At 47.7% G+C, this 23,542-nt stretch overlaps 2 protein-coding genes across 7 annotated transcripts in view; both read right to left on the bottom strand.

The window, feature by feature from the left end:
- The window catches only part of sh2b3 (SH2B adaptor protein 3), a 30,671-nt gene extending 24,018 nt beyond the window's left edge, over window positions 1–6,653 (bottom strand). The window contains exon 1 of one of the 2 annotated variants that reach the window (XM_029161448.3): window positions 5,516–6,653. The gene's annotated coding sequence lies outside the window, so the exon portion shown is untranslated. The other variant, XM_029161449.3, reaches the window with a different exon arrangement.
- A 127-nt stretch (window positions 6,654–6,780) lies between these two features.
- Window positions 6,781–23,421, bottom strand: pheta1 (PH domain containing endocytic trafficking adaptor 1). Of its 5 annotated transcripts, none has more exons than XM_055511622.1 (4): window positions 22,597–22,706; window positions 22,256–22,331; window positions 18,388–19,456; window positions 12,426–14,038 (listed from the first exon to the last, which is right to left on the bottom strand). In XM_055511622.1, exons 2-3 carry the CDS (start codon window positions 22,298–22,300, stop codon window positions 18,596–18,598), a joined length of 906 nt encoding a protein of 301 aa, XP_055367597.1. In that variant the 5' UTR covers window positions 22,301–22,331; window positions 22,597–22,706; the 3' UTR covers window positions 12,426–14,038; window positions 18,388–18,595. The 5 variants fall into 5 exon arrangements, with proteins under 5 accessions (XP_040928116.1, XP_055367597.1, XP_040928115.1 ...); XM_041072181.2 differs by having other exon boundaries at window positions 18,388–21,964; XM_041072182.2 differs by lacking the exons at window positions 22,256–22,331; window positions 22,597–22,706 and adding an exon at window positions 6,781–9,658 and having other exon boundaries at window positions 10,316–14,038; window positions 18,388–18,590.
- Window positions 23,422–23,542: the final 121 nt, after the last annotated feature.

Below are 23,542 nucleotides of genomic sequence, written 5' to 3' on the forward strand. Positions count from 1 at the left end.
TACAGAGCAGGAGAGGGCGCCAGGTTTGTGGTGGAAGGTCCAGGTGGCGGAGTCAGACAGGAGGAGAGACCAGAGGCTGTCTGCCTGGGCACCGGTCACAGCAGGAGGTCCCGGCCCAAAGCGAGCTCACAGGAGCCCGCTGAAAAGCCCCTTTATGTCTGCGGTGGAAAGCGAGCTGGGCTCCAGTCAGAGCGCTGCTAAAGGTTGGAGCCGACGCGTGCAGGAGACCTGGATCCTGCAGCCACTTTACCAAACGCTCGGACGCGGCTCACAACGAGAGCTTCTCGTGAAGCCGAGCCCACAAGCGCCGAAAGACGGCGTCCGTGGCGGAATGCGTGGCCCGCTTCAGGTTACTAATTACACAGAAGGGAGAAAAGAGCTATTTCAGTCAAGTGCAGAAAAAGAAGCTGGAGCCAGCAGCTGCTGCGTTCTGCATAATGAGGCAGGACTGGAATGAACCTGTGTTCACTGAGTGTGAGAGAAATAAAAATGCGACAAGCAACTCTTATGCAAGTGTGTTGAGCAGAAGAGAGCCAGGAATTCCCACTAATGCAGTCACCGTTCAACACTGTTATGACAGGCAGGCGGCTGCTTCGCTGTCGCTGTTAACGCGAGCCGCCGCTGTGACCTTTCCCCGTCCCTTTCATACTTGAGCGCAACAAGCTGCAGCGTGCCACAGAAAGCCGCCACGGCCCAGGCTTTGTTTTCAACGCGGCCGCCGTTGATCAGCGGCACTGAGCAACGCGGGCGGACGGGGTCCCGGCGTTCCTGCTGTGAGATATGGAGGAGCGTTGATAGCGAGCGGAGCGGACGTGCGCGGCTTACATAATTGAAGAACGCGCGGTAAAAGGAGGAAGTGGCAGCGGAACGAGAGATAACCTCTGCCCCCGACTTCCTGTAGCCAGAGGACAATCAGCTGACTGGCTGTGGGGCGACAGATGATGAGTCTGCGGCGAGTGAAAAGCAGCATCTACACAATGACGGTGAAGTAGGCGATGTGTGAGAACGATCATCTAGAAATAGAACGAGCCGGGAGCAAATCTCCACGTTTAAGTTTTCCTGTAGCCGCCGTTGTACTTATAAACCACTTTATACAATTAGCCTGGATGTTGAAAATGCAGCTAAACAAATAGGAGTAACAGCTGTGACAGCTTATCTTTTGTATTGCACACAACATTTGTTATATGTGTAGGCAGAACTGCGCTGGGTACACAGGGGCTTTTGTTACGGTTTGTTATTGGAGCATTCTCCAGCTCCTGCATTCCCACAACAATGCAGGCTCCAACGCCACACAATGATGCTATTCTTACGACGCACAGAAATAAAGCCCAGCCGCGCTCTGGCCATTTCCTGTGGTCTGGGAACAGGCCGACGGAGGCAGGTTGGGAGCGCAGCAGAGCCGAGCGCCTGAACCTGTGACGATAAGTGTCAGAAGTAAGAAACCAAATCCTATGGAAACCCCCAAAAATAAAAATGCTCCTCTAGGAAGTCTCTATAATCTGGTTAAAGCCCCACACCAAGACGCAGCCATCCAGCTGCCCGGCATCCTGCAAATGACTAATACGACACGTCTTTGCGCAGTCTGGAGTCTGTCATTATCCCGCGCAGACGGGCTCTAGCACGCCAGGACCGCACTGAAGCCCAGGGCTCCCACAAGCACAATGACGGCCTGAAAACTGAAACCAGACCAGGCTTCAGCTGCACCAACGCCGTGAACGGCGAAACGGGAATTAGGTCAGCGGAGACCGTCGGGCATCGCGAAGCACCGCAGGCCTCGTAGTGGGAAAACCACAGCCAGCTCCACGTCGGAGGAAACGAGCACAGTCGAGCTCGGGCTGGTGCCGAGCCAGCGCTCGCGTCTCTGTCCGCAGCGACGCAAGACGAGCGCCGCGTCACGTCTTCGCCGGCGCATCCCACAGCTTCCCAGTGGGGGGTAGAGTTACTTCCCAATGGAAACAAACAACACTTACTGCTCCACATACATCAGTATGAAGCTGAAAGACAGACCTGGTTGCATGTACAATGCACGTATACAACTTAACTCAACAGTTTAAGTGCGTTTCTCTGCTACAAAGCCGCCAGAGGCCGACCTCGGCATGTTACTGGAAGCCCTAAACACAGGTTTAGTTTCTGAAAAGCTCAAAACAATTCAGCCAATTGGACCGTTGGAGACTCAAACGCTCCAGCCTGAGAGACGATGATGGATGCTGCCGAATGAAATCTGCAAGCACTTTATGAATGAGTCACGCCGCTTGCGATGTGTTTGTGATTCATTGTTAGCTGTGAAAATAATAGTATTTAGGAGACAATGTCATAAATATTATGCGCGGCGGGTATGGGGGGGGGGGTTCTGTTCCGGACCATTGGGTAAGAAATAATTGGCTCCTGATCGCTTGTGAATCATCTGACTTCCTGGAAGGCTAATTCAGGAGCCATAAACTTTTCCACGCTGGGCCTCATAAGGAGCTAATTGAGTTTTACTGTGATCACTTACAAAACGTCACTTTCTGACACATAACCCGCCTTGAAGACCCCGAGGTTCCATTTGTTCTGCAGGGATCGGACGCCCTCGTCCCGCTCGTGTGACTCCTGAGTATTGAGTAATGTTCAATGAGTAATGTGCTTCTTTCACTTCCACCCAGACCTGATTGGTTTTTCTGTAAAACACACATCACACTGCCAGAAACTATGTATCCACATACCATTAACTACACATTACTGGAATTCAGTAATTAAAAAAAATAAATAAATAAAAGGAAGCACCAGCTGTTATGTTTGGAAAGTAGACGCTCACATTGGAGACTTCAAAATCACATTCACATCATATTTGCTTGAAGGGTGGCTTAAATGATCCACTCCATCACTGCTGCTCTAAGAGCAAACCCACTTCCTGTGACAGAGACGCAAACATTAAGGGTGTTTTTCTTTTCTGACGCTGCATCGGTCCTGCATCCACGCGACGCACGCACACCAGCAGGTTGTGGCGCCCGGTGACACGCACGCTGGCAGCAGCGTGCTCGTCCCCTGCAGCCAGAGGCGGCCTGTAATCAGCATTCCTCCAACAACACGAGTAGGGGCGCACTGGGGCAAACACACAGTCTCTAATTATTGCTGCTTTGGGAAAGGAAAACACACACAGACACGCATGCGTGTCCCCCACCCCCACTCGCACGAATGCCTGAATACACACAAGAACTGGTGCGTACAGTGTGTGTGTGTGGTGAGGATTGTGAACCAAGTCTGAGATTTTTAGGTTTAACTGTTTGGGGTGGCCACTAGCATGTGAGTGACACACACACACACACACACACACACACACACACACACACACACACACACACACACACACACACACACACACACACACACACAGTTGTGTTTCATATCTATGCGGGGACTCCCTAATGACATAAACCTTTGCTCTATTCCGAACCAAAACTCAATTCTAACCTCAGCCCAAAAATCACATCTTGACCATCGGAATAGCCTCCGGACTGGTGGGGACCTGCCAAATGTCCCCGCATTGTTACAATGTCCTCACCTTGATGGCAAAAACATAGTTTCTGGTCCTCACATTAAGGGAAAAACATGTACACACACATACACACAGCTCAGTAACACACTCCATCTTGCAGAAGACCTCTCATCAGCAGAACTCGGCTTGATTTTGCTTCCATTTTCTGCTCTAATTCGTCTCTTCCGTCTTTTCGGATTTCTACTTCTGCCTCCACGCTAACGCGGCTCTTTTAGCCTCCTTCTCCTCCTCCCTCTGGATTCCTTCACGTCGCTGTGGGTCAGACCTCGTGGACCCATCAATGGACTGGAGCGCTGTCATCCGATAACATGGCAGATATAAATGTGACTTATATAATTTACTCAACATACAATAACACGTGTGCATGCGTGTACGACTGATGTGCAGGACAACGAGCATCTGACAAAACGCTGCTTCAGTGTCCGAACGCCAAGGCGCCATTTGGTCTTTAGTTCCAGCTGAAAAGCGGCGGCCGGGGACACATGAAGTGCAGCGTTACTTCCCCAAACTGGAGGCACGTTTCTCCGTCCACAGCATCAGGCACGGATGTCACACACTGTGCGTGTGTCGCCAAAACGCAGCTCAATCGTTTTTCCACTTTATTTGATATATTATTGAATTATGTCTCATCTGGCTAGCTCACGAACTGATGATTGTGATGGAAACAGACGTATGAACCCCTTCCAGGTATATATAGTTTTAATCCCCTCATCATTTTGTGCTAAACGCTAACGAATTCAATCATATGAAAAAGGTCGACACTGTCGCAGAGACCGCGTCCTGCATCGTAGCGCTGTGGACACGCTGAGGGAACCTGTCCACGCTGTGAAAGCCTAAAGGCCACGGAGACGGCGCAGCGTGAGCCACCATCACGCCACACGCTCACGACGCAGCACCGTGGTCTCCATCCTCAGCCACAAGGTCCTTATGGGTTTTAGGCAACTTTGAACCAAACGACAGATAGTCTACACTCTACACTTTTACAGGAAGTAGGTTTCGTACGTACAGTATGTCACATTATTATGCGTATTCCACGGGTGGATGTGAAACCGAGAGGTGCTGGTTTCGGTTCTCCACGCAGGAGTCACGAGCATGTGCACGCTCACGTTCCAGCAACACACAACAACTACCACTGACGACGACAACGACAACAACAACAACAACAACAACAACAACAAGAAAAAAGCCACAGCTCATGTGTTGAAGGAGGTGAACTTCACACAGCGGCAGCTTTGGTGTCTGGCTCCATGTTTGGCCTTTTAACATTAATCCAGCAACAGGGCAAATATTAAAACACTGCAATAATAATAATAATAATAATATTAAGGGACACCAAATAATATTGGAAATATTACAGAATAACTTCTATTAACCAAGATGTGCTGCACATCTCTCTGGACTGATGTGACGTCTGGCAGCTTGAATTGACTGAGCTGACCACGGGGGGTAATATTTTCTCTAGGACCCACAAACCAACACACCAGTTAATTAGATGATGTCAGCAAATGTGCTAAATAATTAACCGTTAGCCAATTGTTTTGCACGAAACTCAACTTGAACAACCGACGTCAGACCTACTGATAATTAAAAGGTCAACTTTAAAATATACAACGGAAGACGGAGAGCAACAGTCCGCTTCAGTGCAGCGTTCTAACAAATGTGCTTTTAATCACATCAAGCAGCACGAACTGAAGACAGTGAGCAGCTCGTCACGCACTGAGGCTGTGATGGTCCACGGCGGCCGATCCGCGCTTGTTCACCAAACTTTACTTCTCGGCCCAACGGAGTCTGCGCCGCAGGATGATGCGGAGTCCTTTAAATTCCACACGAGCACATTTTTCGACGGAGCAACGCACATTAGCGCGGTCCGACACGCAGGGATTAACCCGCATGTGGCTCCGAGGCGAGCGGCGTCACAAGCACTTTGAGACGCGGAGGAAATAAGAGGCGAGCGGGGCTCGGCGCTCGCGACATACTCACGTTCTCCGTTATCTCGCACGGGCACCCTCCGCAGCGCGACGACGAACCAACAAGTTGGACTTTGCATAACGGAAATGTGTCGAGAAGCGTCTAAAGTGAGTCAACGCGGCGTCGGCGAGCGGCAGCGGGGAGTGGACGGGAGAGGAGAGGCCGCACGCTGGGACGTCCGTCGCTTTCTCTCGCATCGTAAGTGCACGCGACGGTTCCTCTGCAAAGAAAAAAAAGGAAAGAAAACTTTCAGCCACGAACTTGACACGGAAAAGCGGCGACTCCTCATTTCCGCTGTCAAAAAAAAAGTGCCGCGGTCCAGCGGGTAAAGTTGGAGGAAAATGAAATCAACGCTTCCGGGGTGTTATTTCAAAATAAGACGAGAAACCACAAAAAATACTTCAAAATAAACAACACAGACGAAACATGTTAATACGTATAAAACATAACAGTTAACAATAAGTGATCCTTAGACGTAACATTACGTCATCTCTAGACGTGTTTCAAATACTATAATATAAATAAAATAAACGTAGACACTTTTTAAAATATTTACAACAGTGTTGCCAAACATTTAACATTACAGTTCCTAAACTTCCGATCATAAATATCGCATTAGACAAAGTTAGATTAGACAAGTGCAATTCAATTAATACCGAGCAAAGTGTGTAGAGTAACATCGACATTAACCGTGCACATTTACTTTGAAATTACCAAACAGGAAGTTAGACGTCCCCTTGGAGAAGTACAGTATGTACCAGATACAAACTCCAACACAGTCAATACGTCTCATAAGTGAGCGAACACGTGGTTCACTAACGTTCTTTGTGTATTTGCCGATATCTCGTTTTAAACTATTGGTATTTTAAACTTTACTTGAACTCATTAAACTTAAAGTACCACGTCTTGTATGCAGCAACTTTATGACGCATTCTACTATAGCATTCACTATAAGTGGTTAGGTGGTGATAAGTATTTAAGCTTTCCTGCTAAAGTAACTTAATAACTTCTCTGAACTGAAAGGTTAAAGGAGTCAGTGTACAATTGTTACACAGCGACGCCTGGTGTGACAAACACAGAACAACACGGAGCCGTTACGTGCGTGGTTGTAACCCAGCTCACACGGTTTAAACATTAACGTGGCAACACACATAATGGTTTTCAACGAGGGAATTATCCAGTGGAATAATAATAATAATAATGCCATTACAGTGACTAAAGCGCCTTGGCGCATATTATTTTAACATGTCACAATAACAGGAAAATAATCCGCTGACGACACTTTAAAGTCTTTATTAAGTAGTGTACAGCAAAAATGTACAATCTCGACGGTACCATATAATAATAATGTGTTAATAATATTCACAATATAATGTACCATGATTCTGACATATGTTAAGAGTCAGACAATATAAAAGGAAAATTGACTACATGGCTACTGTGCATTTAGACTGCATTCATGATTTGGTACTCTTCAATAAAGTCAATACATAATTATTCATATGGTTAATTTGGCACATTCTAAAATTACATGATTGTAAAAAAAACATAAAAAATGCACAGACATCTCTGACCTTTGTAAAATTGGCACTATGACATCCATATATTTTGGACTGTCAAAAATGCCGTCTGGATATGGTGGGTTTAAAAAGCACAATCCCCAGTGTGCCACTTTCCCGTTGTTTCTCTACAAGCCAAGTGTATAACTGTCATCATACTGATGTGCATCGATGCAGACCGAGGTAACTGAGCCATTGTCAAAAAGTGATTGCACCACAATGAGCCTTTGGCAAAGAAAAAAAGAAAAAAAAGAATGAATAACAGCAGAGCAGCTGAAAAACAAGTCAAATCCTCCTGTCACCGTGGTCCTGTGACAATGGCTGCAGTGCAACGAAAGAGTTTAAAGACAGACAACATAAGGCACATAGAAAACTATTTAAAAGATTATGTGAATGAATAAAGAAACATAGCATGAGTACCATTTAAAAGGCTCATTTTGCAGATTGCTGGTGTGAATCTCCAACATGGAATAATAAAAGAGAGTGTACAGGCCTCTAACAGTTATATTCATTCAGCAAAGTTCAACCAGTTCTCACACAACAGATTTAAAATGTTTTGATTGTATAATAGGAAATTATACAAAAGATACAACCTGTAAGATAAAGGATAGACAAGTTTCCTTTATCAAATGATAAAATCTTAAAAACACAACTATGTGACAAGCACACTTGTGACACAGCATCATCTGGCCGCTGGCTAGCAAAGGCTAAAAATACCAGGGTGTGTTGCTCTGAGAGAGACATCCAGCTCCCACTACGGTCCCCAGTGACTGTCAAATGGATGCTCTGACAATAGCAGCCACAAGGCCTCTGGGGTGAGATGCTGTCCCGTGGGAGTGAGGAGGCAAATCTGGACTCGTTTTTTCATCCCAAACGTGTCAGCGTTTCTCTACAAGTCGCTGTTTGAACGACGGCAGTGATACCGTGGCTCAGCGGTGCAGAATGCGCCGTTTCCGACCTCTCCTTACTCGAATTTTGCCGTGATTTTCCAATTCAAGCACTTAGGTCCAAACACCAGCGAAGGGAATATTGGACAAAACCAAATATGGAGCTCAATGATGCATCAGCAAAATTCTCCCTTCCACATGGTCAAAATGTCCCTAAAGCAACTTGATCTACTGTATGTGGATTTGCTTCGTGCAGTGCCCTTCATTTTAGCTGCATATTACAGAAGCATCCATCTGTCCCAGGCTCTTTCCTTCCATAAAAAGAATAAACTGTGGTTATTTGTTTTTTTAAGGGGAACATTCTTGACAGTAGTGCTGTAATTTGTGTGTATACCAATGAAATGAAATAATGTTCCTACAGCAGAAAACACAACAATGGGATTTATACATTTAAAGTCTAGAAAAAGAATCTCTATGTTCTTGCATATTTAATTAAGTCAAGTTCAAATCCTTTGCATGTTGTTGTTTAAATACTGTTTGAGCTATTTATTGTTCATGACAAATGACACAAAAACAAGAAAAAAGCCTGTGTTCTGATTTGACATTTCTTGCATTGCACACTTGATAGTGTTATTGTTTAAGATAGACTGACTCACCTGTGCCAGACAAGATCTAGAATCAATCTAAATTAAATTTGTCTTCTGAGATCAGTTAGAAGTCCACAATCAAATCTGTTTACCTATTGCTTTAGGCTGAAGTAACATTTCAGAATGTTCAGGAAGGAATGATATGACAATTTGGAAAAAGCACTAACCCACCCCTCCGGTTTACTGGCTCTGCAGCCACTGCACTCGAAGTTCTTTCACCTCTTTACCGTACCAGTCATGGAGTTTAGAGAAGCAGCCGGTGCCGGGGGAGAAGGGGCTTTCCAGAGATGCCTCTCTTCTCCTCGGGGGGACCGGAGGAGCCCTCACCCGATCCGCCCCATAATCACTCACAATGCTGTTTTCAGGCTCTGCGCCATCATTCCAGGCCACACAGGCAGAGGACGCTCCGTTGAGGGGTGGTTTACTCCGTGCAACGCCATTCTCCCTAGAACATCCAGATGGGATCTGCACCTCATCCTGGGCCCTGGGAGCAGAGGAGGTGCTCATGTGAAAAGCACTTGATGAGGACGAGGAAGACGAGGACGAAGACGATGAAGAAGAGCATGCTCCAGACTTGGGTCGTGCCACCTGGTTTTGCCTGTTTGACCAAGGCTTGCCTTGCTCCCGAATCTCCTCCAGCTGCCTTTCCAGCTCCTTCACCACCAGCCTCATGTAGTCGAAGCTGGCCCTCGAAAGTGCTTTCACCCACGACTCCATGGCGGCTTGGCTCTCAGCAGCCATCTTGTACACTCGCGCTTTGGCACAGTCAAACTTTATGGCAAACGCGAACTCCTCCGCCGACTCGCACAGCTCCACAGTGCATCCTTCCAGGACAATGACACCGATGGGCTCCTTGCTGTCCCGCTCCTCGAAGTAGAAGAGCATGTTGCCTTTCAGGACAAACCACCGCCGGTGATAGGCCGTGTTGCGCTCACCTTTTTTGAACAAAAAGCCCGTCTTGTCCGGGGGTGAGTCACAAGTGGCATAATGCGCCACGCTGCGATCATTCAGCCTCATCTTCTCACCTTCCTCCTCCTTTACGTCAGTAGATTTTGTAATTATCTATAGAACATTTCAAAGACACAGGTCAATCAAGGATTAAATGAATTATGGAGTAAAAGAAGATTAAAATTAGTCTCCAGTTTTTCCTTCCTGACGGTCTCTACACAAGCAAATTTCGCCTGTTGCTGCTTTCCAGTTGTGCCAACTTCTGCTGAAACCAAAAACTACCGACTCTTTGGTTTCAAACTGGTGTAATTTAGTTTATTGCCATGGTACATATGATTTTTAAATGTTCTTTGGCAAAATCACCCCCAGTTCTGCTTCCATTTAAAAAGGAGGACTGAGCATAAACCGATCTACATGAAAGTGCGGTTCTGCAGCGAGGTGGACGCTTTCCAATGGGACTTGACCCCTGTGCCGGTGTAATATGCAGTCAACGTACTCCTGCACAGAACAGACCGTGGACGAAGTGCTGCTCAATTAGAACCAATCAGTGGTTTAGCAGAAATACTGGCTAGACTTGATCCAGTGCAAATGTAGGTCATCTTAAAATGGTCTAGACACTGGCATGAAGGGAACAGGGAAATCACTCAAAAGCTCAAAGTTCTCTTTTAATCCACTGTAAAGAACCAGTGCAGATCTACTGCTTTACAGGCTGCTGTTACTGCTACAAGGACAAAGCGCTGCCTTTGTGCATTTCAAGTACGTGCGACTCACCTGTTCATTTCAAATCCAGGTGACAGGCGTCCGTATCCAGCCGTTACATCTGGAGCTCGGTCTTCCCTCTGACAAACGGGTGCAGTCGTTTCTCTTACACACACACACACCAGTGTCCACTCAAACTGTGCCGCACCCCGCGTGGAAACAGTGATGAACTCCGTTTCAGACACGGGACGCTGAAGCGCTAGCTGTCTTTTTTCCAGTGATTCAGTCTCAAGAGGATCACACGGATTTGACACATCGGGACTTCGCTGGAAATTCCGTCGGCTCACATTAACGGCGTTAGTGACACACGGAGGCCCACGGCTGTGTCAAAGGAGGTCACGGTCCTGTGCTACTAGAATAACACGTAGTTGACGCGCTAGCCGCCAAGACAAATCCAACGTCAGCGTTTTTGAGTTGGCCAAGCCGCTGGGTACGTGCTAGCAGGTATTACTGCACTAGCATTAAGCTAAAGCTACCACTGTGACGAAATTAGACATGCTAGCTATGCGTTACGTTTGATTACCTTTTTTGATAAAGACCTATTCTTCTTTTTAAGCATTTGATCCCAGTTGTGTTTTCGCAGTATCTTTGTCTTTTTTTCCCCCTTCTCTGTCACGTGATCGCCGACGGAGACCGCTCGTGTATTTTATGCGGTTGGCTTAGCCGGGCGGAGTCACCAGTTCAGCCTCTTTGCCGGGTTGATGGGAGGCCTGCAGCGGGATGTGTGGGTTTGTAAATCAGGCGTTCCAATTTTTGTCCTTGGAAGGATGGCACTTTTGGCTTCCGGATGCTGGTCCATCTATGAGTCTCTCGCTGTTTTTAAATTGGGTTCAAGATGTTCCCGCATATTTGTGTGAATGGAGACATAAGTTTATAGCGCAGATGGTACCTGTGAAAGCAGATAAGCCTTTCTAATCACAAAAATAAAATAAAAATTTCATTATTTCAAGAAGGAAGGAAGAAAGGGAGGAAGGAAGGAAGGAAGGAAGGAAAGAAGGAAGGTTAATTACCTTATTAGTCCCACAGTGGGGAACTTTGTTCTCTGCATCTGTTTTGCCTGGCTGTTGCTTTGACTATATGAAGCTAATGTTAAATATGTGTTTGTATTTTATTATTATACTTTGGTGAAGATCAGGTCACATTTATTTACCAGCTTACTGTACTTAGAAATTGCTGATTACTTTTCTTGCTGCTGTTTATAAAATGTTTGTCTCGTCATCATTGGCATCTACAAGGCGTCAGCACACCTGTGTCCTTATCTGTATAAAGTCTTTCATCTACGCTGCCTAAAGTGGATTTCGCTGCTCATACTCATAACACCTGATAACAGCAGATTCTTCAAAGGTTCCTCATTCCAGCCCTGACACAGAAAAGCCTATTGTCTGCGGTCATGCACGTACTGGGTGGACAGCTTGAAGAGACATTAGAGAGGATTTATGTATTAACTTTCCATGTGCTTCTGTATGATGGTTCTTTGTTATAAAAATCTTTGAGGTGACGATTGTTGTAAGTTAACAAAGACTATTAATGATAAACTTGCAAATATGTGATGTGAGACCTCCATGACCCGTAGACGGACAGGCTGTTCAGGCGATGGTTGGATGGCGTTGCTCACTACCAACCATAGCCTTTCTGAAACTCAGTGCCTTGCCGAAGTACGCTAGGGCAGCAAATTATCCATGCACATGCACATTTTTAACAGATTTTCCAGTTTATAATTTTAAAATGATGATGTTTATATCTCAAGGCTGCTTCTCTTGACCGCAACTGCCCCGTCCCTACAATCCTGTCCCAAATTTCGAAGGCACTGATCCGCTAGCCGGAGCTATGATGTGTATGGTCACGACAAGCCCTATGAATTGATTAGAAAATCTTCCAGAGACAGTCAGTGGCCTTTAGCACTGCCAGCCTACTATCACATCACGCTAATCTTCAATTAATTAATGCAGCTGCTGATGCCTTTTAATGTATTTTTCTTTCTCAAAGGTTTGCTCGCACTACTCTATGGTGCCGCCATTCTAATTTTCTCTATCTCACTCCAAGTTCACGGAGTCTCGACATTATAAAAGGTTAATTTGTCAGAGCGCGGCTGTAGTAGAACACACAGACTCAAGGTCAAGGCTTTCTGTACTTAAAATGATTGTTTAGTCCACAACATATGCACAGACACACCGACACTAAGTGCAAAGTGTTTACTTCTCACATTATGTCATTTTCCAATAGGTCGTGGACACACACACACACACACCAAAATATCACTGCCATTCTAGTCATATTTAAAACTGATTCTTGTTTTTTCAAAGGTTTCGTCATAAATTCAGTCTCAACCTCTTTTTCTCTGTTGAGCTTCAAGTGCAGTGGACACACCTTAATAACACATTTATTTAATTTCCAATGATTTTCTGGCCAAATTTCCACCTCAGGAAATTTGTCAGTGACTGCAAAATGAACCCTGATGAACGTCATGAGGAAATGCGAGGGATCACTTCTGAACGCCGTTTAATGGAGAGAGCGCCACAGTCTCCCCACAGAAATGCATAGAAAAGGACAGTGGTGGCAGGACAAAGTGTAGACTCATGCATTCGCTCAGCGCCGCGCCTGCCGCCTCCGAAGCACGGCGAGGTATTTGGTTTAAGGAAAGTCTCTCATCACCCTGACGCCTTCTTCCTCAGCCCATTCTGCTGGGTTTCAAGTCATTTTACTGAAGCACTTCATTTCCGCACGCACAAACACGGCTCTGTTGTTAAATGTATACATAAATAAGTCATCCCATGGCCAAACCCCGCGGGAGCATCATCTGTTGACAAAATACCTCTCAGTCATCCAACGAAATATCAAAAATATCATCTCTTTAAATCTCTGTAAAAAATGCCTGAAATATATAGATATCAAACATGTACTGTATATTTGTATACAAAGAAAATTTGATGCAAATTATTACTTCTTCAAGGATCCTTTAAAGCTGTAGGAGCGTCACACTGCACTGTTTGCCTGCATGTCACTGTGTGTAAAATATAGCTCGTATGGCACTAGATTAGCACACAGCGCTTGATGGACAAGAACGTGATGAATGTAATATCTGGGCACGCATCAGCAGCCACACCATCATCCATTTCAAATTCTTAGCCTGTCCAAAACACACTGTGCACGAACGGACTGCTATAATATTATTTTCTTATCTGCTCTCCAGCAGAGCAGCGTTTCGCTGGCGGGCCGACCTGCGAGCCAGGCTCTCCACACACAAACAATTACAATTGTTGAAAAGGCAAATTCCATCGCTTGAGTGGAGCTATTGATTTTCATCTGAGTATGTACAGAGCAGAAGCCTGTATAGACATCAATCAAATGCTGGCTTACATCCTTTCACTCCGTCTTGTCCTCCTCCATCTAAACCTGCCTCCTCACGTTGACGATCTGTTTCAGCAGCGTTCTAAGTTAATCCGCCCGATTTATATGCACCAACCGTATCCCCTCACCTGCCTGTGTGCTCTGACCTACAGTGACTGGCTTTGCTGTTTCCTCAGGCTTACAATAACATCTGCCTGGAGGCTGTTAAGTCTTCATGAGTCATGATATGAAGTTGTCTAGAAGAAATTGTCTCCCGTTGGTTCAAAGCCATCAGCGATTTATGGAAGCGAGAGCCGCTGCTGGGTCTCAGCCCCCGTTCCTCTGTGATCAACCGGGGTCGATCGGCGTGCGCGGCAAGCATCACTTCCACTCGTGTCTCAATGGGCCCTGGAGAGGAAGAGAGAGGAAACACATTAGTGTGGATACCTGACTACGCAGAGGAGAGCCACTTGACAGAGCAGCCGCAGCACCAGCAGTCGAGCAAAATAAAAATAAAGCCAGGTATCGCTGCCCACACGCGCACCCTGACGCGCGCAGGCGCCATTAAAGTAAATAGGATCCCACCGTCGGGAGCGTTGCTCTTTCTTTTTCTTTTGTAAAGCCGTAATTGCCAGGCCTCGTGTTTCTCCTTAAATAGCTGTCGTCTGGAGTGGTTCACGGAGCAGAAGACCCCATCTGGGTCATCCAGGCACTTACATGGGAAGATATTGTTTACCTTTCCTGAGCAAGGTGCAGCTGATGCCCCTAACTTTTAACAGCCTTCAAACTAGCGTGAAATCCTCCCATTAAGTTTGCTTCAGCACCGCGGCTTTCTCAGTGGCACTGAACCATCTCATGCTCCGCTGTTCCTCACACACATGGCTGCGTGGACCCACACACGGCTCCTTGCACTTTTAGAGACCTTTAAACATGCGTGTGTGTTCTCTCGATGTTGAAATACACACACACACACACACACACACACACACACACACACACACACACACACACACACACACATATACACACACACACACACACACACACACACCCTCCCTTTCCCACATCATGACTGTGTCTGAGTCACAAATAAGCATCACGAGGAGCCTGTATCCATGTCTACTGAGTACTCTGAGGTTTGGCAACATAGATCCTACATATGTTACATCTATGATACATATGTGTATTATTTTCATAATGCTTATGCAGCATCTTCACAGATGTAATATAATATTGAGTTGTGGCAAATATTAACATTATTTGCCTTTCATTTCTTTGAATATTTTCTTCAGAACCTTCTTATTTTCAATGATCACGGCAGAAAGTAGTCGATTAAGGGAAACAAAAACCTCAGTAAATGACGCGTGTAAGATTAGAAAACAGAGAAGTGTGTCTCCTGGCAGACTGTCACCAGCAACAATAAGACAGAGAAACAACAGCTAATTAATATTCACTGGCAAAGCGCGTCTTACTCCGACACATTTATTGAGCTTTACTGCACACGGGCACCTGTCAGGCTGGAAAAGGGGCTGAACAGCCAGGAAAAGACTGTAAGCACACGTTTACATTTACTAATATTACTGTAAACCGTCTCTGCGTTCAGCTCTGAGAAAAAATTAATGACGGATTGGCATCAAGGGTTTGCTCATTTACTTAGTAATACGAGGTGTCGCACTACTGACGTCAGCAGGATGTGAGGCTTAAAGTGAAAGCAAACACGCGCTAAATGGAGGGGCTGCTCTACGCGGTCATTTATTACTGGATGCATAACATTTATGAGTAGATTTCATTATTTCTAATGCAGGCATACAGTAAGGAGCGGAGGATTCACAGGCAGATGCAGAGGTCAGTGAACCTCTCCATGAGACACACAAATGCAAATGCAGCCAAAGGTGTTTACACTACAAAGTGACAGCTATGTTTCAGGAAGAGCCACCCCACCTACGTCTATATGGAGATACATGAGTGCAGAGAGGTTGTTATGCATACAGCTGCTGCAGAGTGGGAGTGAGGCGTCATCCAAGGGGAGAGGAAGGAAGGGATGAAGAAAGAGTGAGAGAAAGCAAGGCAGATAGGCAGCCAGAGACAGAGACAGGCAGAGAGAGAGAGAGAGAGAGAGAGAGAGGCAGGCAGAGAGACAGACAGAGAGAGAGAGAGAGAGAGAGAGAGAGAGAGAGAGAGGCAGGCAGAGAGACAGACAGAGAGAGAGAGAGAGAGACAGACAGACAGACAGACAGACAGACAGACAGGCAGGCAGGCAGGCAGGCAGGCAGAGAGACAGACAGACAGGCAGTCAGAGAGAGAGAGAGACAGACAGACAGACAGACAGGCAGGCAGAGAGAGAGAGAGAGAGAGAGGCAGGCAGAGAGACAGACAGACAGACAGACAGGCAGGCAGAGAGAGAGACAGGCAGGCAGAGAAACAGACAGACAGGCAGAGAGAGAGAGACAGGCAGAGAGAGACAGACAGACAGACAGACAGACAGACAGACAGACAGACAGACAGACAGGCAGGCAGGCAGGCAGGCAGGCAGGCAGAGAGAGAGAGAGAGAGAGAGACAGGCAGGCAGAGAAAGAGAGAGAGAGAGAGACAGGTAGACGGACAGACAGACAGGCAGGCAGAGAGAGAGAGAGAGAGAGAGAGAGAGACAGGCAGAGAGAGAGAGAGAGAGGCAGAGAGAGAGAGAGAGAGAGAGAGGCAGACAGGCAGACACACAGAGATATAGAGGTGGGCTATTGCTGAAGCTGGGAGCTGTAGGGAGTAGGTCAGTGCCGTTGAGTCAGTCCTGACTCACGATGGAGGCGGTGAAGATCCACCTCCTCCCTGCCCATTACAACTTCATCCTCTCGCCTGAAGCGCTGGAGCTCTGATAGCCATTGCAAAAAAAAAACAAAACCTCCCACACCCGTGGTCAGAGGAGGCCGTGGATACTGTGGTGAAGCGAGAGTCTGATGCCAAGTCTCCGGTGCATGTGGTGAGTGATGGAGGGGTTCAGGGGGTGCAGGGGTCAAAAGCGCTCCTCCCACGCCCTGCTGCGGCGTGGGCGTCTCTACGTCACGGCCGCGAGCTGGTGCCGAACGTCTGAAGGTGATGGTGTGAAACGCCTCATTATTCACAGCACAACGCTGGAATTTAGGAGAGATTCCGCGCAGAAAAGGACGGACAACAGACTTTGGGAACGTGTGACCATTAAGCAGCTGGAACGCGGCGGCGTCAGCAAAAGCAGGCACATATTCCACTCGCAAACTGGCAGCGATTAGAATAAGTTTATTGATCCCCGCTGGGGGGCGTTTACTTGATCAGCTGCAGCAGATGTGATGATGTGATGATGTGATGCAGCACAGTGGGAGACTGTCAGGAACAGAAAGTTTCCCACTTTGGAGAAACTCCCAAACTTTCCACGCTTCCACTCCGCTTTGTGTGTAGTACATGATAATAATAGTAAAAAATGTATGACCACGTAGCACCTCACACAGTGATAGGAGGTTAAATAAAAATCATTTTAAAGAGTGATAATGTCTAATTCCAAACTACTGTAACAGTCAAGGAGAGGACGGTGTAAAGTGAAGCGTGTTCATTTTCACGTAACGCCGGCTCCACCGTGCAGGATTACTATATTCATTGAGTAGTGCATTAGGGCAGCGCCACGGCAGCACGCTAGAGTGCGTGTGTGTGTGTGTGTGTGTGAGCTTCTGCCAGACTCATTAGGATCCATTAATGCGTCTGTAGCACTGATCTACACCCAGAGCAGTGTCCACACCCTCTCTACCTGTGAATGTCTTCTTCTTCTTCTTCCCTCTGCCCCCCCCCCTCCCAAACCCGCAGCCCAGCTCTAATCCAGATGCTGATCCCAGGGTCACGGGTTGCGCGCTGGGTTTAGTCGTCATCCGTGTTTTCGCCGCTCCGTACTCAGATTATCTCGGCCTCATGCTTCTCACCCCCATAAATGTAAACATGCCCATATGATGGATAGACTCTGTTAAATGCTCTGTTTACAGGCACGCGTGCCTCCTTCTAGTCCTTATTTACCGTCTCTATTCTCCTCCGCTCCCCCTCCCTGTGTTTACCGCAGAAAATATGTGCGGCGGCGGTTCGGAGCTTTGTTGAGGATCCCGCCGATACAAAGGCTGTCTGCAGCGCTGCTGTTATCTCCTGCAGCCTAATCCGGCTAATTAAGGGCATCGCTGGGAGGAAGGTGCTACTATTCTCATTCAACTCCCGGGTATGCCGTCTCCCCGAGTCTGCCAAGGCGACGCGCACGTCTACTGTATGCGCACACACGCGCACACACGCGCAGTTACACATTTGATCTTCCTTGATCTTCAGTTTGCAAATTCAGCCATGAACGCGCGCCGGTCTCACGCACGCGGTGCGTAAATATACGTCTCGGCGCTAAAGCGCTGAGCTGCTGGGACGCTACTGCTGATTTGTACTTGGCGTAAGGTGAGATGAGGTGTGACTTAGGTGATCGTCATTGCTTTGTGTGAAATCTAAGGGAAGTTGCTTTTCGTGTTCCAGCCAGAAGGACATGAATTAGTCAGAGCCCCTCTCTGCAGGAACATCCTGAGTTTGTGACTCCGTATCGCCAAAGAGCTGCGGGAAAGTCATCGTACGGCTCAGCTCTGGCGTCGTCAGCAGTTTTTGGTGAAATATTTGAAGTGGCCCTTGTCTCAAACCGCACACTCTGCACACATGGACACACACCTGAGCATAAACAAACATATCAGACATTACACATTCACAGTATCTACACTCACCGCTTCCTCCTGGTCCCTCTGTGTGGGTCTCAGAGCCCACGGCCTCTCCGCCTCTATTCCACTCACTTCACTCATTTTGTTTCCTATATTCCAATCCTCCCTCTCTCCGGATAATCCAAAGTTCGACTGGAGTAGAAAGCGCTCATTAAAGTAGAAAACATCAGCGAGTCAGTTGCGTTTTAAGTTGGACAGAGGAAGGAGCTCGGTGTCAAACCGTGGTGGTCGTTGACTTGCGTAGGATTGTTTTCTGGGGCTTGGGGGGGGGGAGGTGGGGAGGCACACACGGTGGCGGATTGCTGACCGCCGGAGGGAAACTGTGGCTGACCGGGAGGCCGCCGTTCTCCAACACCGGGTCGTGGGCGACACCCCGAGGGGAGGGGAGCGGCGGCGGCGAGCAGCAGTGCACGGGGCTGAGTCTCAGGTCGCTGAGCTCGGCCTGCAGGTGCAGCTCTGCGTCGTCCACGTCGTACTGCAGGTCGCAGTCGGGGCAGTAGCCGTGGTACTGGACCTTCTCGCTGAAGCGCACGCGCTCCCGCTCGCGGGGCTCTCTGCCCGAGGCCTTGGGACATTTGCTCTGTTGGTGGCGGAGCAGAGGCATGGGCCGGGGCAGCGTGGGAACGAGCCCCGACTCGGGGCCGCCGCCGCCGCCGCCGCCGTCGCTCGCAACGAAGCACGGCGCCGAGGAGAAGAAGTCCCTGTTTGCTTTGAGCGGGAAGATCCCACCGTTGCGCAGCAGAGCCCCGTTGGCCTTGGACAGGTTTCCTGACAGCACTAATGTCGGATGGGGCAGACTCTTGACGTTGTGTTCCTCCGCTCTCAGTGGCGTGAGCCTGGGTGGCGGCAGCGGGGGGTTGGGCTTCTTCAGTACAGCCAGCAGCCCGGGCGGGTTGACGGGCGCTTTGAAGACGCAGTCGTCGGGGAAGAGCTTCATCCTCTCCAGGCTGGACGCCGTGGTGGTGGTGGTGGTGGAGCTGGAGCTGGAGTTGAGCGTGTCCGTCTTGGAGGTGTCCGTCAGCCCGTCCTCCTCCAGCTGCAGGTCGCACGTCAGCGTGTCGATGTCGTGAACAACCTGGCGACGAGAAGCGACAGCTGAGATCGGGACGAGTAAAACAACGAGGCGGTGACGGACGAAAACATCACCTGCACAGGAAGAGTAAAATGTGAAACAGGGAAAATATTGACCATCCAAAACCGGAAGACATGAAAACGAAAACATCTGAGGATTTAATGTCGCTATCCCTCATGATCTTAATTAAGGAAGTGCAAAGAACATTGTATGGAATGAAAAGATCCACTTTGATTTATGAAATTAAAATTTGATTGAAGATATCACTATGACAACGCTGGTGGGGAGGAAAAAAATATCACTGCAATTTATGAGAACAGCCGTGAGCACTGCCAGACTTTGACCTAAGTGATTTACACACAAACAATCCCAGCTTCAGAAGTGACGAGAAGTAACAGCACCAACCATTTATCATCATTTATTATCATCTACAGTGCAAAATTAATGAAAAGGACATTTTTATGCATTATAGCAGGTTGTCTAGAGCTGAATAGTGAACAAAGACGGATGAAACACAAAGGTACCGGTCACTCGCAATTTGAGAGGATTCACATCTTTTATTAAAGAAAAGAATTGACTCTGATTGATTAGAATCCTGCAAACAATAAAACCAAAGACACCTCGGCCACAGAAACAGTAAATAATATGTATGAGAGGAAAGATTTATTCCTACTAACAGCAGTGTCATATTTCTAAAACAGTGCAGGAAACAATTCATCACATAAATTAAATCTGCACCAGCAACCTTGGTATGGAAGACAAACAAACTGATGCTCTGTAAAAAACCGAAGACTTGCTAAATCACATCTGAAGCCCAGTCTGCGAGCAGCGCCGAGCGAGAGAGCAAACAGTCTATCGGTGGCGTGCACCGCGAGCTGGGCCGGAACCCGAGCGAAACTTGAATGAATCTGCAACACTGAATTGTCGTATCATCGTGAATACAGCGCTGCAAAGCGCGATTAGAGGCGAGGTGCTAAAAAGCACAAATACGCAGCGGTGACGGGGAACCGGTGTGAGCAGAACGTACATACTCACACTTTGTTCTCACAGTCTGCATAAAGAAACGTTACAAAACTCCTGCAGCAGAAAATAGGATGCAGCAACGGCAACACACACACACACACACACACACACACACACACACACACACACACACACACACACACACACTGTACATGGGAAGACCTGAGGCTCTCACTACACTTTATGAGATGCATATACAAATACTGTAACATTTCAACATATTTGCATGTTGTTTTAAGTGGGTACTGGAGCTACATGCTGGTTCTTCTCTTTTGGTGAGGCCCACAACTGGATATTTTATTACTGGCTGCCTGTGAGTCTAAAGAACGCTGACTATTATGCCTCATATTACCAAGCCTAAATAAATAACCTGTGAGAAAAAGCCCCAGAGGGAGAAAAGTTCATGCACCCCCATTTAAGAATTATGCCGACAACAGCTTATGTTCACGTTCTGAATTCTAAGAGCGCACAGTCGATTAGTCCTCCATCATAGGCTTCGCAATGCGTGTCCAAGGAGAGGCCTGAGAAGGAGATTAAAGAAGAATGATGAGGAGACAAAGGAAAAAAGAGTGAGGGGGGAGACAGGGTGAAGGATAGGGGACCGGGGCCGAGATGGCAATGGAGCTTAACTGCTCCACGCTGCATTTAAATGGATCATTTGTTGGGACACACGCGAGGTAACACTATCCCAATGTGCAGGCCCTGCTGGAGGCCAAGCAGCTTCAGAGGCTGAGCCAAGCATCTGGGCAGAGTCTGGACCCCAGCCCCGTCCTGACTTACAACAGATAACCGCATTTCAAATGGATTAAACCCAAACACTGCCTTTGAAACGAACGCCCCCTTAAGGTGTGTGTTTAGTGCGTGTGAGTGGTGTCCGAACAGCTGATGCTCGAAGCAAAACGAGGAAGTTAGGACATAGAGGGAGCGTCACAAGAATTATCTTTGCTCTTGTCATTTATCTATTGCACCACTGCAAGATAATATTAAAAAAAATGACTTTGGGGATTTTCTACTCATTGCAAAACAGAGTAAAGGGAGCAGAGGAGCAGAGACGGGCAGATGCTGTGTCGGCTGCCCATCCATAATGTAGGAACCAGAAGCTGTATGCAATAGGGTTTTATTAGAATGACAGCCTGTCACGTTAGGGTGAGAGGTTCAGCACAGCAGCGGACTAGCAAAGACTAGTGTGTGTCTGCTGTAGGAGCACACATATGAAAGGCGGTAAGAGTGCAGCTTATTACAGGTGAGGTGGCAGCCTGGACGCAGTGATTGGCATTAGAGCAAACGCTGAGTTTCTCTGCTGCTTTTCTGGGCGTCATGAGAACAAATTGCTGCTGGAAAACAAGACTATCCTCACATAATCCCTAAATCATGCAGAGACCCCCGTCTCCGATCCAACACCCCTGTCTCTGCGTCACTGAGGTTTGAGTAGCCAATCAGGCGGCTCCGAAAGTTTTGATCTTCAACAAGGACTCTGTAGAGAAAAGACTGAGCGAGAGAGCAGACGAGAGATAGCGAAAACACGACGATGAGCGGCGGCGATAAACACGGGGATGTGGCGAGAGATGAAAGGAGGAAAAGAGGAAGATGAAGGTAAAGAAACACAGACATCACCAGAGATCGAGAGAGAGAGAAAGTGAAAAGACAAAACAAACTCCATTATTGGCAATTCTCAGCAAACAACAGTCAGCATAAAGATGATGAAACACAATGCAAAAGTGCCTTCCTGGTTGAACCAAGTGGTCCATTAAATATTAATTGTGAGTCCAATTTTCTCACCCTCATCGAAGCCTGTGAGTCAGGGTGCAGAAGGCGTGCAGTCATTTCACACCTTACATCCTCATGTGCCAAATGTCTGATGATGGAGACAGTGATCACATACATTAGCGTTGGGGGGAGGGGGGGGGGGGGGGGGCTGTCTGGACGTGTGTGTGGGTGCGTGTGTGTGCTGTCATGGCCTTTCTCCGGGGCCCTGTGCGGTAGGTGGACGCCGGCCTCCCAGCTCTCCTCCCAGACATGGACGCTCGGGCACAGCGTCGTCGAGCCAAGCCTATGGACATGCTGCAACACAACACATGGCACGCAAGGAGCGCGCGCGCGCGCGTTTCCGTTTCACTTACCTCCTTCAGCTCCTTGGCGACATCCTTGAGGTCTCCCAGGATGGTTTCCAGATTCTCCACGATTGTCTTGATCTCCTTTTTCACTTTCACTTTGGAGACTACTCCTTCAGCCTCCGCATTTGGTGATGCTGACATTCTTCAGTTTATGCCACAGTCTATTTCGCGAAGGATCTCGAGTCAAATCCTCTGGTCGCCACGCTGCCACTTTGCCAGCGCATTGTGGTTATTTATTTATTTTGATCTTTTTTCACGTAGCCATCCGCTCTCTTTCACTTTTGCTCCTACATCACGGCCAGGACGGAGCGAAGTGGCAGCGTTGTGTTCTCTACCACCAGGCATGCGCAATGGAGCGTGACACAAAAAATAACTGTTATGTCAAAATCTTCTGTCATAATGTATAATATTTTGTACACCTTAGACGTTTATAGGCAGCCAGCAACACAACACGACCGGACTTGGACATCCGTCACGTGGGAAGAGCGCTGGATTCGGCATCTTGTCAGGATGTGTACACGGTTTGGTAAAAAAAAAGCAAACGTGTTGACTAGAGTAAATAAAGGGAAGAACGCGCAGGCTCTAATCCACACACGGTCGCTCGTTGCTGTACAGTCCATAATCCTCAGGCATCGATAGGATGACAACACACTCCTCCGTTTAACTGGGTTCTGGTGTGGATGTACAGTGGAGATCCGCCAGGTACCGACACTCCACAGACACTTTCCACGGAAAAGCAGCCAGTCGGTGTCATCCTGTCTCCATCGCAGCCTCCTTGGAGAGTCTGAGCAGCCGACGTCCGGGCGCAGGGAAGGCTCGCTCTCTCCCTCTCTCTCTTTCTCTCCCTCTCTCCCTCTCTCTCTCTCTCTCTCTCGCTCGATCTCTCCCTCTCTCTCTTTCTCCTTCCACGCGGCTGCTGTTAGTTTGTTCCCATTTCGTAACACGTGCATGA

This window comes from Betta splendens, chromosome 9 (assembly GCF_900634795.4).
Source record: "Betta splendens chromosome 9, fBetSpl5.4, whole genome shotgun sequence".
In the NCBI taxonomy this organism is placed as follows: domain Eukaryota; kingdom Metazoa; phylum Chordata; class Actinopteri; order Anabantiformes; family Osphronemidae; genus Betta; species Betta splendens.

Excerpts from the sequence above, each read along its gene's own strand:
- pheta1 (XM_029161455.3), bottom strand. The coding sequence starts at position 19,603 with ATGTTTTCGTTTTCATGTCTTCCGGTTTTGGATGGTCAATATTTTCCC.